General features: G+C 32.0%; 1 protein-coding gene across 1 annotated transcript; it reads left to right on the forward strand.

The window, feature by feature from the left end:
* Positions 1-3,045: 3,045 nt before the first annotated feature.
* On the forward strand, positions 3,046-11,553 carry LOC139521542 (uncharacterized). Its single transcript, XM_071315017.1, has 4 exons — positions 3,046-3,073; positions 4,396-4,718; positions 6,517-6,603; positions 11,115-11,553. Exons 1-4 carry the CDS (start codon positions 3,046-3,048, stop codon positions 11,421-11,423), a joined length of 747 nt encoding a protein of 248 aa, XP_071171118.1. The 3' UTR covers positions 11,424-11,553.
* Positions 11,554-15,742: the final 4,189 nt, after the last annotated feature.

Consider the following 15,742-nt stretch of genomic DNA (forward strand, 5'->3'; position numbering starts at 1 on the left):
CTTTTCTCGAAATGCTACTATCAAACATCTGATCCAAAATATACATTGTGATCTATTGCAAGCTAAGTTTCTTATCCTCATCGGTATGTCTTCGTTTTGTGTTTGTTGATATATTTTCCTGGCATTTCTTCGGGTCAACAATATCTGATTTAAAACAATTGAATCTTGCCATGAAAATGCTTGAAACTGTTATAATGGACATTTAATGCAACCTTGAATTGAGATCGTATTATTCTTGTACTTAAATGTAACATCGGAGAAAAAAAAACATAATAGTTACAAAGTACAAAATGTCCTGCTGAAATAATCGTTCTTCTGATTTTTCAAATTTATCTTTTTTTTTTGCGTGGGGATACCTTCCTATTTAACGAATGAATTCCAATAAATTTCCGAAAATACATAATTATTCAAAATATTAAGTTCAAGTGTTTTATTATTTATACCTCAGGTTTTGTCACGTGTAAAATATTTTGCAACCTTTGAAAGAAATATTACAGATTTCGGTTTAACATATTTTCCTTCTTGAAGGATTACGACTTTTTACATAAGAATGTGTCATTACAGATTTTTGGTCAGTTAACTATTTTTGTGTGTGCTAAAAACACATTATTTAAAAAAAAATACTTCAACGAGGAAATTTATGTAAAATCATTATTTTTGTAAGTATTATGAGAATAAGAATGCAGTTACATTAAAAGTCCAATTTACAACTTAAAAGCAACAAAATGTTATCATAGAACCAAATAGAGCAAATAGGCCGACTACAATGCTTCTTGTTTTGGTACAATCCGCTTTAGAGAAATTATTTGAATTCCGAATTTCTGAATCAAATGTTTTTCGTTCAAAAGTTTTCGAAAAACTTCAGAATATCGTTCCTCAATACTTGGTGAAACAAAGTACACTGATGCGAAAAAACAATTCCAGAAAACTTTATTTGAATATTTCATAACGTGATCTGTAACTCAATATGTTATGATCTTAAATAATTTGTTGGTCTTGTTTTTTCGTCTCAGTAATAATTGGCATTAAGTTCGCACAATTTTGAGCCATATTCAAAATTTAAAGGTATCGCGGTATCTGGTTTAATTTAATCGACAAACAATTTAAGAACCCCTTCACAATCGTAAGTTTAATATTTTGGTGTTAATATTGATTCACTCATAGGGTCTTTGCATAGGAATTGTATTCTAAAACCAGTTGTTGACATGATACGGGTTTTGTTCCTTTTATTTATTTTATGATTACATTATACTAAACTCCTAACGAGGGGGTTGTACTTGATTTTCATATGATGTAGACATAAGCAGTTTAATTGAGGTCTGGAGCAAACATTTCAGTAACTGCTAGTAGTCCTTTGTTAGTTAATGTATCACTGTCATTTTGCTTAGTTCCTTTTGTTACCTATTCTCACATCGGACTCGAACTTCTTCTAAACTGAGTTTTACTGTGCATAATGCGGTGTGTTTCTTTATTATACATTGGCTAGAGGTATGAAGGGAGGTTTTGAGATCTCACAAAACATGTTTAACCCGCCGCATTTATGCACCTGTTCCTAGTCAAGAGCCTCTGGCCTTTGTTGGTCTTGTATGTTTTATAATTTTATAATTTCATTTATATGTTTTAGAGTTTTGTATGACGTCCATTATCCCAGAACTAGTACACATTTTTATCTAGGTGCCAGCTGAGGACCAGATCCATCGGTGGCATTCGGCTGTTATCTACCCTTTGGTCCGGTTGTTGTCTCTTTGACATATTCCCCAATTTCATTTTCAATTTTATTCATAATAGCTATTTAATTTTGTTCGCCGAACTAAAAGCAGTATCATTAATTTATGATACACTAGTGTAGTAAAATTCGTTTCAAAGTAGAAGCTTGAATAATATTATGATTGTACTCTTTGATATTCCTAGTGCTTACTGAAAATTGATAAATTCCATCGTGTAAAGCGAACAAAGTTCTATGGTAAAACCATACATATTCAGTTTCGCTTCTTTCAGTTTAAAACATTTTCCAATTTGAAACATACACTAGTCACACATTTTCAAAAAACATCTCCTGATTTTGGCACAACTGTGATTTGTTGCAAAACTAACTTTCACATTTGCATCCAATTTTCAATAATGCATAAAATAACAATGTAATTTAAAGAAATGCAAATCAGTTTAATGTTCAGAGCATTTCTAGTATAAGAGAAACTTTCGACTAGCAGCGTTGCTTTTCGATGATACAATGTTTAAAATAAATTTGTAAGAATAATGCACCTATAGGGCCTCATTTTGTATACCTTACAATTTATGTATGTTATATAATTGACAACAATGCAAATATAGATCACAATAGAAATTGAAATTAGAATGACTTCATTTAGAATATAAGCTTGCTGAAAGTCCCGAATGGACGTTGATCTGTGGTTTCTTATAGCAAAATTTCCAGTTCTCGACCATAAATATGCTTGAAATCGTATTTCTTGTTAACATACAAACCGATGCCATCATGAATAATTATTGTAAGTAGTTGTTTACAAAAACTTCGATATTACTTTGTTTAAAGTTCCACACATATATTTATAAAAAAACACAAACAATCCACAATTCGTATTTAATTCACAGAAACGTGAAAATGAGATAAACTGTATCTGTTCACATCGTTGTTACTATAAGGCAAAATACGTCATTTAGACGACATATATGTAACAAACTAATTAAAAGCCGATCTCACATCGCACCATTTCTTCTGATTGGGGTGTGAAGTTCGTGACATATCTTAAAACTGGAGCGATGCGAGATCGGTTTTTAATTAGATTCTCCCACAAAGAGAAACAAATAAATGTGTCTGTATTTAGGTTGGCCTTTCGTGTATCTAAGGCAAGTTAACTTTTGAGCGCTGTGATTGGATGCAAGGGTATAATATATCTTGGTTTTATTTATTTATGAGAGTAGCTATTGTGTGTATATTACAAATATAAATTTTGAAACACATTGAAATACTTCTTTTGGAACTATATATTGGTCAAATCTTCAAAATTTAAATCAGTTTGATGTAAAATGTCGGTGCCAATGCATACTACTGCGTGTTTGTTTTTTCTACATTGGCTAGATGTATAGGAGAGGTTTGAGATCACACAAAACATGTTTAACCCCGCCGGCACGTTTGTGCCTGTCCCACTTCAGGAGCCTCTGGCTTTTGTAAGTCTTGTATGATTTTTAATTTTAGTTATTTATATATTTCAATGTTTAGTATGACGTCCTTTATAACTAGTACACATTTTTGTTAAGGGACCAGCTGAAGCACGGCTCCAGGTGCGTGATTTTCCCGCTGTGACGAAGACTCATTGGTGGCCTTCGGCTGTTTTCTGCTCTTTGGTCGTGTTGTTGTGTTTCCCCATTTCCTTTCTCAATTTTTTTATTTCCGTTTAGATATTGGAATGCCACCGACTTCAATATAAAACATAATAAATAAGTACTTATACCACACATAACTATATGTCCAGGTTTTTATTATTAAATGTAGTATTTGTAGAAAATGCAAGTATTTTCGCCTTTAGAGGAAAATATACTGCCGTTTTACTGGAAAACGGAAGCGATGCGTGATAATTTTTAATCAGAATGCAAAAACCTAATATAATCTAAAACAAACAAATCTAATTTATTTTAAAATTTAAAACATTCTTAACGCAAATAGTAAGCGTATTTAAAATATAATTTACAATCATGACAAGATTGTAGGTTTTTTTCTTATTATTATAATTATACCAAAAGGGTAATTTTAAACAACAATTTTATATTGATATAATATTATTCTTCAACTATTATAAATGACCATTCCACCTCAATATCTTCCCTACTAGGGTTATTCAAAACGATTTGCACTGCCGTTAAGTGTATAACAGCTTTATAGTTTTATATTGAGCTCCTTACTATAGCATCACGTTTAAAACAAACCGACCTTATCATAAGTCCATAAATGTCTTTCATGACAGAAATTTCGATAGTAATTGAATTGTTATCTGCATAATAGACCAGAAGAATATTTTGAACTACAATGTTACCAAAATTCAACATGTTTAAATTCTTGAATCATCTTTCATGTGCATTACCTAATTTTGTTAAAAGATGAGAACATTTGTCCAAATATGAAGATTCTCAAAATTTTAATCCAAACCTTGTCGACATCACTTTGTAGCGCAGTGTAATTTTTTACTGCCTAGATAATCATGTAAAAGTGATATCACATAAATCAACATATTGGTAAGACTCAAACTTTTTCTGATTAAATTCGACCCATGGAAAACATTTGTTTATCACTTATACTAATTATATAAAGGTCTGTAGTAAAGTTGATATTGGAAACCGTACATGTATGTATTAATAATTAATTTATCTTAATTCCTTTAGATACAGAAACTATCAACGTAGTGTTATATGCTGTTGTCTTCCACCATTGCACAGAAAGTGTTCCTATTCCAAGCCGACCAGAATTGAGTGATCGCCTGAGACATCCCTGCTACAGCGAAGAAGCAATAGAATACGATATAGATGACCAATCTGAGGAAGAGATATCACTGTCACGACAAGAGAGAAATGACATTCTTAGAATGGAAGTGTATGAAGCCGAACGAGTGGCAGACATGTTTATTTTGATGACAAGTAGAGACGCTTGTTCGAATTTGCGCTTTAATAGAACATTCTATCGAGCTAAATTAGTTCGATCACGACAGGTAAGTCTTTATGTTAAGACTGTCAGCATGTGCAGTTTTATTTATTTAGTCATCAATTGTTTAGATATGTTTTGCCTTTGTGTGTGTCCTTTTAAAATCTATATTTCTGATACATACCCTCACGACACTTACCAAAGAGGAAATCCTGGATAATCATAGGTCTGTTCTATGTTCCTTTATAATTTCAACCAGAGACAAAGAACTGGATCTTCCAACACTGTAATGAATATCTAAACTACATAAATGTCTTTACAAACAACGGTATATTGCTGGGTCTTCCAATTGCTCCAAGCAACGTCTTTCTAAATTATTAACATCTATTTTATCAGCAATCAAAGCCGGGCTTCAAGGTTATTGTTTGGTCTTCCAAGTGCTCCAAGGAACCTCTTTCTAAATTATTAACATCTATTTTATCAGCAATCAAAGCCGGGCTTCAAGGTTATTGTGAAACTGAAACTGCCGATTCTAGAGGTGGCGTAATCATATCTAGATACTAAAAAATTCCATAGATCTTTTAGAGTACATATAAAATAAGAACCTTTCATCTTGCAATGGTATTAAAACATTTGACTTTCCTATCTACACTTTACACAAGTATTCCCCATTCCAAACTAAAAGACAAATTGAAAGAGTTGGTATTGCTTTGTTTCATAAAAAAGAATGGCAAATGTAGATACAAGTATCTTGTCTCAGAGAGGAATAAATCCTACTTTGTAAAGAAGCACTTTGATTCGAACAAAAAATTATCTGAAACTGACATTATTAAGATGCTTGATTTCTTGATTGACAACATATTGTTTACGTTTGGAGTACGTGTTTTTCATCAGACTATCGGAATTTCAATGAGAACCAATTGTGCCCCTCTTCTTGCCGACTTGTTTCTTTATGATAACGAGGCTGACTTCATACAGGAACTTCTTAAGACGAAAGATAAGAAATTAGAAATATCTTTAAAGTTTACTTACTTTCCGCTATATACTAGTAGATGATGTTCTCTCACTAAATAATTTTAGTGACTATGTTGAACAAATCTATCCCATCGAGCTAGAGATAAAGGATACTACATATACAGTTAAGTCTGCCTCATATCTTAACTTACATCTAGAAATTGACAATTAGGGTCAGTTGAAAACAAAACTTTACGACAAAAGAGATGATTTCAGCGTCCCAATTGTAAACTTTCAATTTCTATGTAGCAACATTCCAGCAGAACCTGCATACGGAGTATATACCTCTCAATTGATACGATATTCACAGGCTTGTATTTCCTATCATGATTTTCTTGATAGAGAGTTGCTGCTAACAAGGAAGTTCCAAGCGGTGAAGTTGAAATCATCCCTTCGTAAAATTTACGGACGCCTTCCCGAGTTGGTTGGCCGTTATGGAATAACCGTTTCACAGATGATATCGAATATGTTCCTTATGTCGTAATTACAATCCCCTTTCCTTTTCACTAATGTGACCTTTTAGACAGGTTTGTAATAACATAAGCAACACGACGGTTGCCACATGTAGAGCAGGATCTGCCTATCCTTCCGGAGCATCTGAGATCACCCCACGTTTTGGTGGGGTTCTTGTTGCTTAGTCCTTAGATTTCTATGTTGTGTCCTGTGTACTTTTATTTGTCTGTTTGTCTGTTTTTCTTTTTTAGCCATGGCGTTGTCAGTTTATTTTCAATCTATGAATTTGACTGTCCCTTTTGGTATCTTTTGCCCCTCCTATAGAATTCAAGAGCTTTTGAGTATAGAATCTGGTCTTCACAGCATTATATCAATAATACAATTCTTTTTTTTTTCAGCGTATTTATAGTTGCAGAGGTTATCAGGCAATTATTCGCTTTAACTTGACATTGTTCGACTCGACAAAATCACAAAATAATACAACCGTAAGTATTCATAAAGTTTTACGGAATTTACAAAAATGTATAACATTGTATTATTTGAGATAAAAAAATAAAGAAGGGTTCAGAAACTGTATAACTTTTCTGGAAATGCTGATATTATTTGAGAAATGTAAACCAAAAGATATCCATATAATAGGCGTCATTTGAATGACAAAATTCAAAAAAATTAGACCAAACGAAGGCTTTTGTGTCGGTTTTAATAATGAAAACATCTGTTTTATCCATATCGAAACAGATTCAAGCTTCTCAAGAAATATAAAAATGTTGTCATTTCAAAACATGTTTCAAAGATTGTAATTATGTTGACTGTATATATTCAAATTAATTTGAAATAAAAAAAAAAAAATCAGAGATATACAAAATGTATAGACTGAACTTTAATGTTCCCATTGTGAAATTTCCATTTATGTGTACAACCGGTCAAAAGCTCCTGCTGGGATAATCAAACAACCATTATTTGTTTGAGGGTTACTATACTTACAAGTTAGCTATCGCAGCAAGGGTTACCAGCGGCAAAGTTGAAGTGATCCAGTCAAAAGTTTTATGGACGCCATCATGAAATCATGGGTGATCGTTAAGGAATATTTGTGTAGAATGCATTTCCGTCTTTTTATCATTGGACTTTCGAATAAATTTAGATTTGCCCCTGGATATCACATATCTCTTTTTATACCATATGACGTTTTATCGACAGATGTAAAGATACTCTATTTAGATCTTTTAATATAGATATTTAATAAAAAGAGAGTAGAGTATAACAATTTGATATGAGAAGGGGTTATCAAAGATACCAGGATTATAATTTAGTACGCCAGACGCGCGTTTCGTCTATATAAGACTCATCAGTGACGTTCATATCAAAATATTTATAAAGCCAAACAAGTACAAAGTTGAAGAGCATTGAGGATCCAAAATTCCAAAAAGTTGTGCCAAATACGGCTAAGGTAATCTATGCCTGGAATAAGAAAATCCTTAGTTTTTCGAAAAATTCTAAATTTGGTAAACAGAAAATTTATAACAATGACCACATTATTGATATTCATGTCAACACCGGAGTGCTGACTACTGGGCTGGTGATACCCTCGGGGACGAAACGTCCAGTGTAATATATTCCTGAAACTATAATTCTATTAGTCTACTAGTATTTCATCGTAAGTGATAATCTTGCCGTGACGCAACTATATTTCTTTTTTACCAGTTTATTGGTTCAATCAATTGCTTAGGTTTTACAGGGGAAAGAGAGGTAATTCATGTAGTTTTTTATTTATTTTATTCGTGTTAGAGGCAAAGAATCGGATGTGTATATTTGTCACTGAGAACCAGGACTTGTGTATCTGATCAATGTTGTAGTAATCAGTTTGAGTTCTGCCGACAAAATAATACTTTAAATGCTTTATATCACACTTCTATTTTTTTTAAAGAAGTTTTCTCCTTAAAAGAGGGACGAAAAATACCAGAGGAATAGTCAAACTCATAGATAAAAAATAAACTGACAACGCCATGGCTAAAAATAAAAAAAGACAAACACACAAATAATGGTACAGAAGACACAACAAAGAAAACTAAAGACTAAGCAACACGAATCCCACCAAAAACTGGGGGTGATCTCAGGTGCTCCGGAAGGGTAAGCAGATCATGCTCCACATGTAACACCCGTCGTGTTACTTATGTTATTACAAATCCAGTAAATAGTCTTATTCGGTAGGTCACATTCGTGAAAAGGAAAGGGTATTGTAGTTACAACATAAGTACATTACGACATTAAAATATTATTTCGGTGGCTGAGTAATCTAAGAAGTCCATCTAATGTATCAGTAGCCTGTCAATACTAAGGTTATAAGTTCTAAGTCATCGGGAATTATAATGAAACTAGGTAAATAAATGATAACAGCTGTTTTTCTGTGTGAGAAGTTTTGTCTATAATGCTGTCTTCTAGTGGTTTTCTGGTGTTTGCCATAGAAATGAGAGGTTTGGCTAGCCACAAAACCAGGTTCAACCCACCATTTTTCTTAAAATGTCCTGTGGCAAGTCAGGATAATGGCAGTTTTTATCTTATAGTTCGTGTCTGTGTGTGTTGCATTTTCCTTTGTTTTTATTCACTTCAATGTTGTTTTTTTTTTTGCTTTTTTGTTTTCCTTTTATAGTTGATTTGTTTCTGTCGGTTTTAGTTTATAACCCGGATTTTTTTTTTCTCTCAATCGTTTTATGACTTTCGAACAGCGGTTTGCTACTGTTGCTTTTATTTGTCTTATTTGTTTTTCGTTTATTGCTTCTAGCATAAATCAGGGCGTTGGATTTCTCTTTTGAATTGTTTCAAAGCTTTCATTCAGGGACTTTCCATTTCCGCTTACTATATGGTACGCATTTTCCCTTTTTACTGTCTAATTCCGTATAGTGACATATACTAGTTATTTACATCGCTATCCTTTACACTGAAATGAATAGTTTTCTCATTGACCGTCATACCACATCATCTTATTCCTTATGATAAAGAAACAGCAACTAACCAATCCGACGTCTAACATTTAGACTCGGTGTTATTTGCTATTTGCACGTTCCAAGATGGATTGCTCAATGTTAATTATTATTCTTTTTGTCTTTAACCTTGTGGTATTAGATTATACCTTCATGGACTATATTTTATTGTTCATGAAATATATATTTTCATTTATTCACGGTCTCATAAATTTGATTTTGTTTATATTTTCCTTGTTTTCTTGTCAAGTATAACTCTTTTACCCTTTTACATTGCCTTCTGTTTCTTAAGTCATCAATCTTTTTTCACTGGTCCTTCTGTAGTTATTATAATATTGCTAATATCATCCACAAATATTTACACTGACTTAACGTTTAATATTCATAGTCACCTGTTGTTGCTCAGTATGTCTCTGCTAGTAAAAAACAATAAAAGTCAGTTAAATTGAAATGGCTTCGATTCCTGGTCTTCCAGTGGCGGATTCAAGGGGGGAGGGGTTCCGGGAGTTGGAACCCGCCTTTTTTTGGCCGATCAATGCATTTGAATGGGAGCATATAGTTGGAACCCCCTTTACTCTGTGTTGGGAACCCCCTCCCCCCTTTAAAATGGCTGGATCCGCCACTGACATAAAGCATCTCTTCATTATTTATGCTAGCAATTTGTTGACAAATGAGTTGACTACATGATTTTATAAGGGAGTGAATGTTTATCTGATTAATTGTTCATGATACGGAAGGTAGTTTTATGAAAATGTTGTCACATACTAAACATGTAACCTTAACCTACTTTTAAAATGTTACAACGATAAATCATAAATGTTTTAAACAAGTACTTACTTTTTAGAATAGGTTAACGCGGATAATAGTTGTGCACTAACAAAGATTTGTTGACTTGTGTATAGAAATAATGGTCACCTACTTTTAAAATGTTACAACGATAAATCATTAATGTTTTAAGTAAACAAGTACTTACTTTTTAGAATAGGTTAACGCAAATGATTAGTTGTGCACAAACAAAGATTTGTTGACCTGTGTATAGAAATAATGGTCACCTACATGAACTTCTGTCCAATATTAAATTCCATGCTCAAGAGAGGAATCATCCACTGGTTGTACCGTTAATATAATTACACAGCTATGTCTGGTCATTTTTAAAAAGTGTACACTTTGAATAATTTATGAAAAAAAAAATGAAACATGCTATAATTGATTATTGTAGCCTTAAATAGCGGCTAACCAACATTATCATTTCAAGTTGTTCAATGAGTTTTTACTTACATTGTCTATGTTAGACCTATAACTTTCATAAAACATTAGAAATAATACGGGTTATTAATAAAAAATTGGTAGATGGCCTTTACCATATTTGACTGAATGTTTTGTTTTGAACGTTCTACAAATTCAGATTCGATTATCCAACATTTTTTTAAGGGTGACAAACTTAATGTGAACAAAATGTTCTTGTACCTAAATCATTAACCTAATTCGATAACTTATTTTACCATACGAGTTATAGAATTACAGGGGAATTGGTAGTTCATCCATGAGTTCAAATTCTTTTTTCTACCTTTTTACTTCGAGCGTTTAAGTATTGCTGTTTGGCATAATTAATGCGAATTCTCCCAAAATTACTGAAAAAAAGTAGTTGTAATTGAATGGAAAACTTTGATTAACTGTTACAGATGAGCTGGAAGTGTTTGTTTTTATAAAGAAAAAAACAGTTACGCAGTGCCCATGTACGTCTTTACCTAACACCTGATGTCTTGTGGGAAGATATAGTTATCAAATGTACAAGGCTTATAATTTGATACGCCAGGCGCGCGTTTCGTCTGCATAAGACTCGTCAGTGGCGCTCAGATCCAAATAGTTAAAAAGCCAAACAAGTATAAAGTTGAGGACCAAAAATTCCAAAACATTGTGCCAAATACGGCTAAGGTAACCTAAGGGAAGTCAGCTGTTGTCAATTTTATATTCAATTATATATTCACTTTTATTTATATTTTTTTCTTTCTTTTCAGGACGTGATACTCAGTATTTATGCGAATAAAACCATACTAGCTATTTTGTTTATCGAAAATGAAATTCGGCTTGAAGAGGATGCTACGTTTTCGGATATTCTACACCGAATTCGATACAAACTTTATAATATATTATGTGTATTGCATAGGAATGGAACAATTACAAATGAAGACATATTTTATCATAAAAATGTAAGAGATGGATACATCAATGGGATTCTCCAACACTCAAGAAATTACGAACGGAGTATTTTTATAATGGCTGCTATACAAAAAATGTTGCAAAGCTTTTATACAAGTCTGCAATGATTTTGAATTTTAATGACGTTAGTTTGTTTTGCTGTATGTATCATTAGCTGGTTAAACCAGTTACAAAATGAATATTTATTTGTCCATAAGAAATTATTTTAGTTTTGAATACAAATGTCTTTTCCTTTCATTCTTTGTGTATTTGTTCAAAATATGTTTTTAATGCCACTTTCAGCACTCACTCTTTTTGTTATTATATCAGCCAGTGTTTAATAGACGAGGAATCCGAGGAAGCCGACCAGAAACACCAAACTATTGCATGGCAACTGGCAATTTTAGTCAATTGTGATCGGAGTCAAACGCATCTGCCAAGCTTTGGATTCCAACTCAAAATCTACGTGTTTACGGAGATCTCTGTAAGATAAACTCTTTCGAAATTGCAGTGCATTTTTAAAAATTCTATTTTATTGCTTTTTTATAGACTGTTTTTGTCCTGTCATCGAAAAAAGGTATTATTTAAAACTCGTGTATTGCTGTGGAAAATTCAAATAAATGATAGAATATGTAACATGTACCACTTGCTGGTGGATAAAAACGCTTTGTTCTTAATGATGTACACCTCTGGGGACCCAAAAATTTCTAAATTAATTTTTTTCCTTAAATGGACTGTTGGGGTTATATATCTATAGGAATCAAATGACGAGAACAACATCATACTGTGGTGCACATCTTTTTTCGTCACGGCCACTCAAAAGTATCCCATTTAATGGTTTTCCCACTTTTCATCAATGTTTACCAATTTGTGTGCTATTAGAAAGGGAAAATTCACAGTTTCACAATTTAACGTTTTTTCATACTTTCATTAAAGATTAAGTGGACCAATCTGAATAAATTCAACTTTTAAAAAATATAGTAGGTCCGTGTTAATATTAGAATAGTTTTATAAAATTATGCTGCTTTTTGGCGTCAAATTGTCCATGAAAGCAGTCAATTTTGTCAATTTTGGGTCTTTTTTCGTTGTGTTTTTTTAAACATATATTTTCAACATATTTGTTATAAATGATTTAAAAGATATATATCGCTGAATTTTGAAAAGAAAGAAAAAATGATATGGGATGTACATATTTTATGTTTACATGACAAAACAGATATTAACTTATTTATTGTTAATGTGTTGGACTGGGTGTGATTACACTTGAATATTTCAACATGAATTAAAATTGTTATTTGTATACCCAAATATTATTCTTAGCTAAAATTGGATGAAGTCAAATCATGTTAAAATCTATCATTACACTGGGAACATGTTTTGTAAATTGTCACATAGATAAATGTACATAAAAGTATTCTTTAATATACTATAATGGACATTCAAAATAAAGAGCCAATCGGAAAAGATTTCCTCAATCGTATCTATTTTTGTTATAAGTTCCTTATGTAATAACATATTCTTAAACAGGACAAAAGGCGAGAAAAACTGTATCGAGCGCGATCGATAACAGGTTTTAGTTTTTTGTGGTACTTGTGCATTGATCAATCTATAAGAAGGAATTAAATTTATTCATCACCAATTGTATACCTAATTGCGCAGTACCGATTTAAGACATTATCTCCATAAGCAATTAACGCATGTAAATTAAACAATATATACCATAAAAGACATGTATTCAACATCAAATTTACCAAATTGTGAAAAAAGTAGTAAAATTACAAAGCAAAACACAGCTGCAAACGAATTTCTCAAAACGGTTTTGAGTCCTCAATGAGAAAATGTGTGTGTACTTGTTTATAAACTTCATGATAATCCGGTGCCGAATCAAGTTACAACGAATATTTTTATAATAATGCCGAACATAAAAACATGACAAGAAATTGCCATGGTTGAAATTTTGCAAACATTCAATGGAGCAAATTGCATGGATGATTAATATTGACCATTTGGTATACGACCGTGTTCTAAGCGACACGTATATACAGGTTATCAATTAATTTACTGAATGAAATTAAATTTTTGAGTTCTGATACTTTTTAGCGAGGATTACTTGGCACGGAATATTCTTCTGAAATTAAAGTTAATTAATAGATAAGTATCTTCGTATCAAGGAACATTTGTATATTCCTTTCACATCTGATCAATTTCTGCATATGTACGGATTTGTAATTTAAGCTTTCCCATGGCTTAATATTTACAATCTAGTACAACTTGTTTCCCGTTTGTTATTCACTTAAGGTAAAACACCTATTAGGAATATTAAACATTTGCATTTCCCAGAGTCATTATTAAGAACTTACTTGTCGTTTAAAATAAACTTTGTACACGTTATGCATAGACTTTGTGCACTTTATGCATAGACTTTCTGATTTAAATTTTACTATGGGGAATGCGAATTAATTTCTAAAAATTCGCATTTAGCAAAAAAACTCATGTGGAATATTTATTTGCCGCACTCTCTCGTTGTTCACTAACATGTTATACAAGCATAATGAAAATATGCCGTTCAACTACGCATTACAGGCCCATTGTGGTTCTGTAATACCTTTTAGTAAAATTTTGATAGCGAAAAACAAGCACATTTGAATTCCAAAAAATATGCTTTGTTTACGAATAATAAATATATAAATAGTTATCATAAAAAGAAGAAATCGCACGATCAATGAAAGCGATAATGACAAAGTTTATTTTAAATACACGTTATAATATTTCTATTTGTTTACACAAAGCCCTCTTAATTAAGGGAGCCAAAAATATTCATAATCAAAGTACATAATTAAATCCGTAAGGCAATATTAGAAAACTTGCATCTGCATTCATGAAATTTAAGGGATGTTATATCTGGTCAGAAAAGACATCTTAAATTTCCATCAGAAAAGGCAAAATTCAGATTGTCTGTCATAAATCTGACACAAATTGATAAGCATAAATTCTGAACAGGGATTGTTATAAAATTTTTCAGATTACGAAAGTTCTCCAAAAGCTACTTTATACATCGTTTCATGTTTTCCATAATCACTGTAAACATGTTTTAAAACGTTTTTGACTAGTCACTATGTATTTGTAATGTTTGATAAATTTACCAGGTTCAACCCATAATCTATCCATAAGAAAATGTCTGTTTCAAGTCAGGAATATGACAGTTTTTATCCCTTTGTTTGATGTGTTTGAGCTTTTGATTTTGCCATTTGGTTAGGGACTTTCCGGTTTGATTTTTCCTTTGTGTGATTTTACTTTTTACACGGATAAGGGAGTGCATCTATTCTGCAATATCAACTTGCTTTTAATAACTTGATAGTATGTTTATACTTTCTGAATGCCGTTTATATTAGGCATTTCGACTTTTCAAATGACCCCGGAGTTCAGAACATGAAAAAAAAAAAATTAAACAGGGTAAATCCATATAAACCATTATCAATCATCGGTAAGAGTGAAGAACAACAATCATATTTCCGACCTGGAGCAGACATTTTCCGATAAAAGAGAGGGTAAAACATGGTTTGCATTATAGCTAGCTTAATCTGCCTCTTGTACCATCCAAATCTTCTTCAAAACTGGCATTCCTAGTCAATAACGATCGGAGTCAAACGCACAAGTCACACGAGATACCAACTCACAAACAATTCGACCATCGAGGTCCCTAATAGAGATTGAAAGAAATATTGAAAAATTGTGTGTAGTTAAATATATTAATGGGAAATATGCCGTACATCTTTATTATAAATTACGTAATGTCTTACAAGTAATGGAGCGATGATATACAACTAAAAATGATAATTTGTTTATATTTGATAACCATGTAATACATAAGGATGTTTTATAGCAAGGGGTTACTTTCCATGTGAGTCCTTGAAAACTTAACTTTTATTTTCCAAATGAATAGAACTATGGATAAACTTTGCATGTGATCGTATTAAATGTAATGCTCTCAGTGTTGTTTGTATTATGTTAAATCATATAATTATCTTAGCATGTTATCATGTCTTGTTAGATTGATTTATGTGTTGTTTATAGTACCTTCAAAACAGCAACGCAATTCTTAAATTCTTTTCATTGCTCTAAACAAAAATTCTCGTCAAGGTATCGAATTAATAAAGGCAACACTATTTAACCGAGGTTCAAAGTTCAAAAATAGATTGAGAGAACATAAATCCGGGTTACAAACTAAAACCGAGGGTAACACAACAACTATAAGAGAAAAACAAACAAACAACAGGGACACTGACTTGAGAGAAAAAACCGCTAACATACATAGAAACTAAATTTGTTATTCAGGACTTCGTGTATTGCTTTACGTGTCTCTTCTGTCAATTTATTTGAGTATGTATGGTTAAATTGAAATGATATTCAATATAACCAAAAGTAATACTTAGCTTTGATATACATA

Source organism: Mytilus edulis, chromosome 4, assembly GCF_963676685.1.
Source record: "Mytilus edulis chromosome 4, xbMytEdul2.2, whole genome shotgun sequence".
NCBI classification, from domain to species: domain Eukaryota; kingdom Metazoa; phylum Mollusca; class Bivalvia; order Mytilida; family Mytilidae; genus Mytilus; species Mytilus edulis.

Coding starts and splice junctions, on each gene's coding strand:
- LOC139521542 (XM_071315017.1), top strand. CDS start 3,046: ATGTCGGTGCCAATGCATACTACTGCGT. Junction 3,074..4,395: donor GCCAATGCATACTACTGCGT/GTTTGTTTTTTC, acceptor TAATTCCTTTAG/ATACAGAAACTATCAACGTA. Junction 4,719..6,516: donor AATTAGTTCGATCACGACAG/GTAAGTCTTTAT, acceptor TTTTTTTTTCAG/CGTATTTATAGTTGCAGAGG.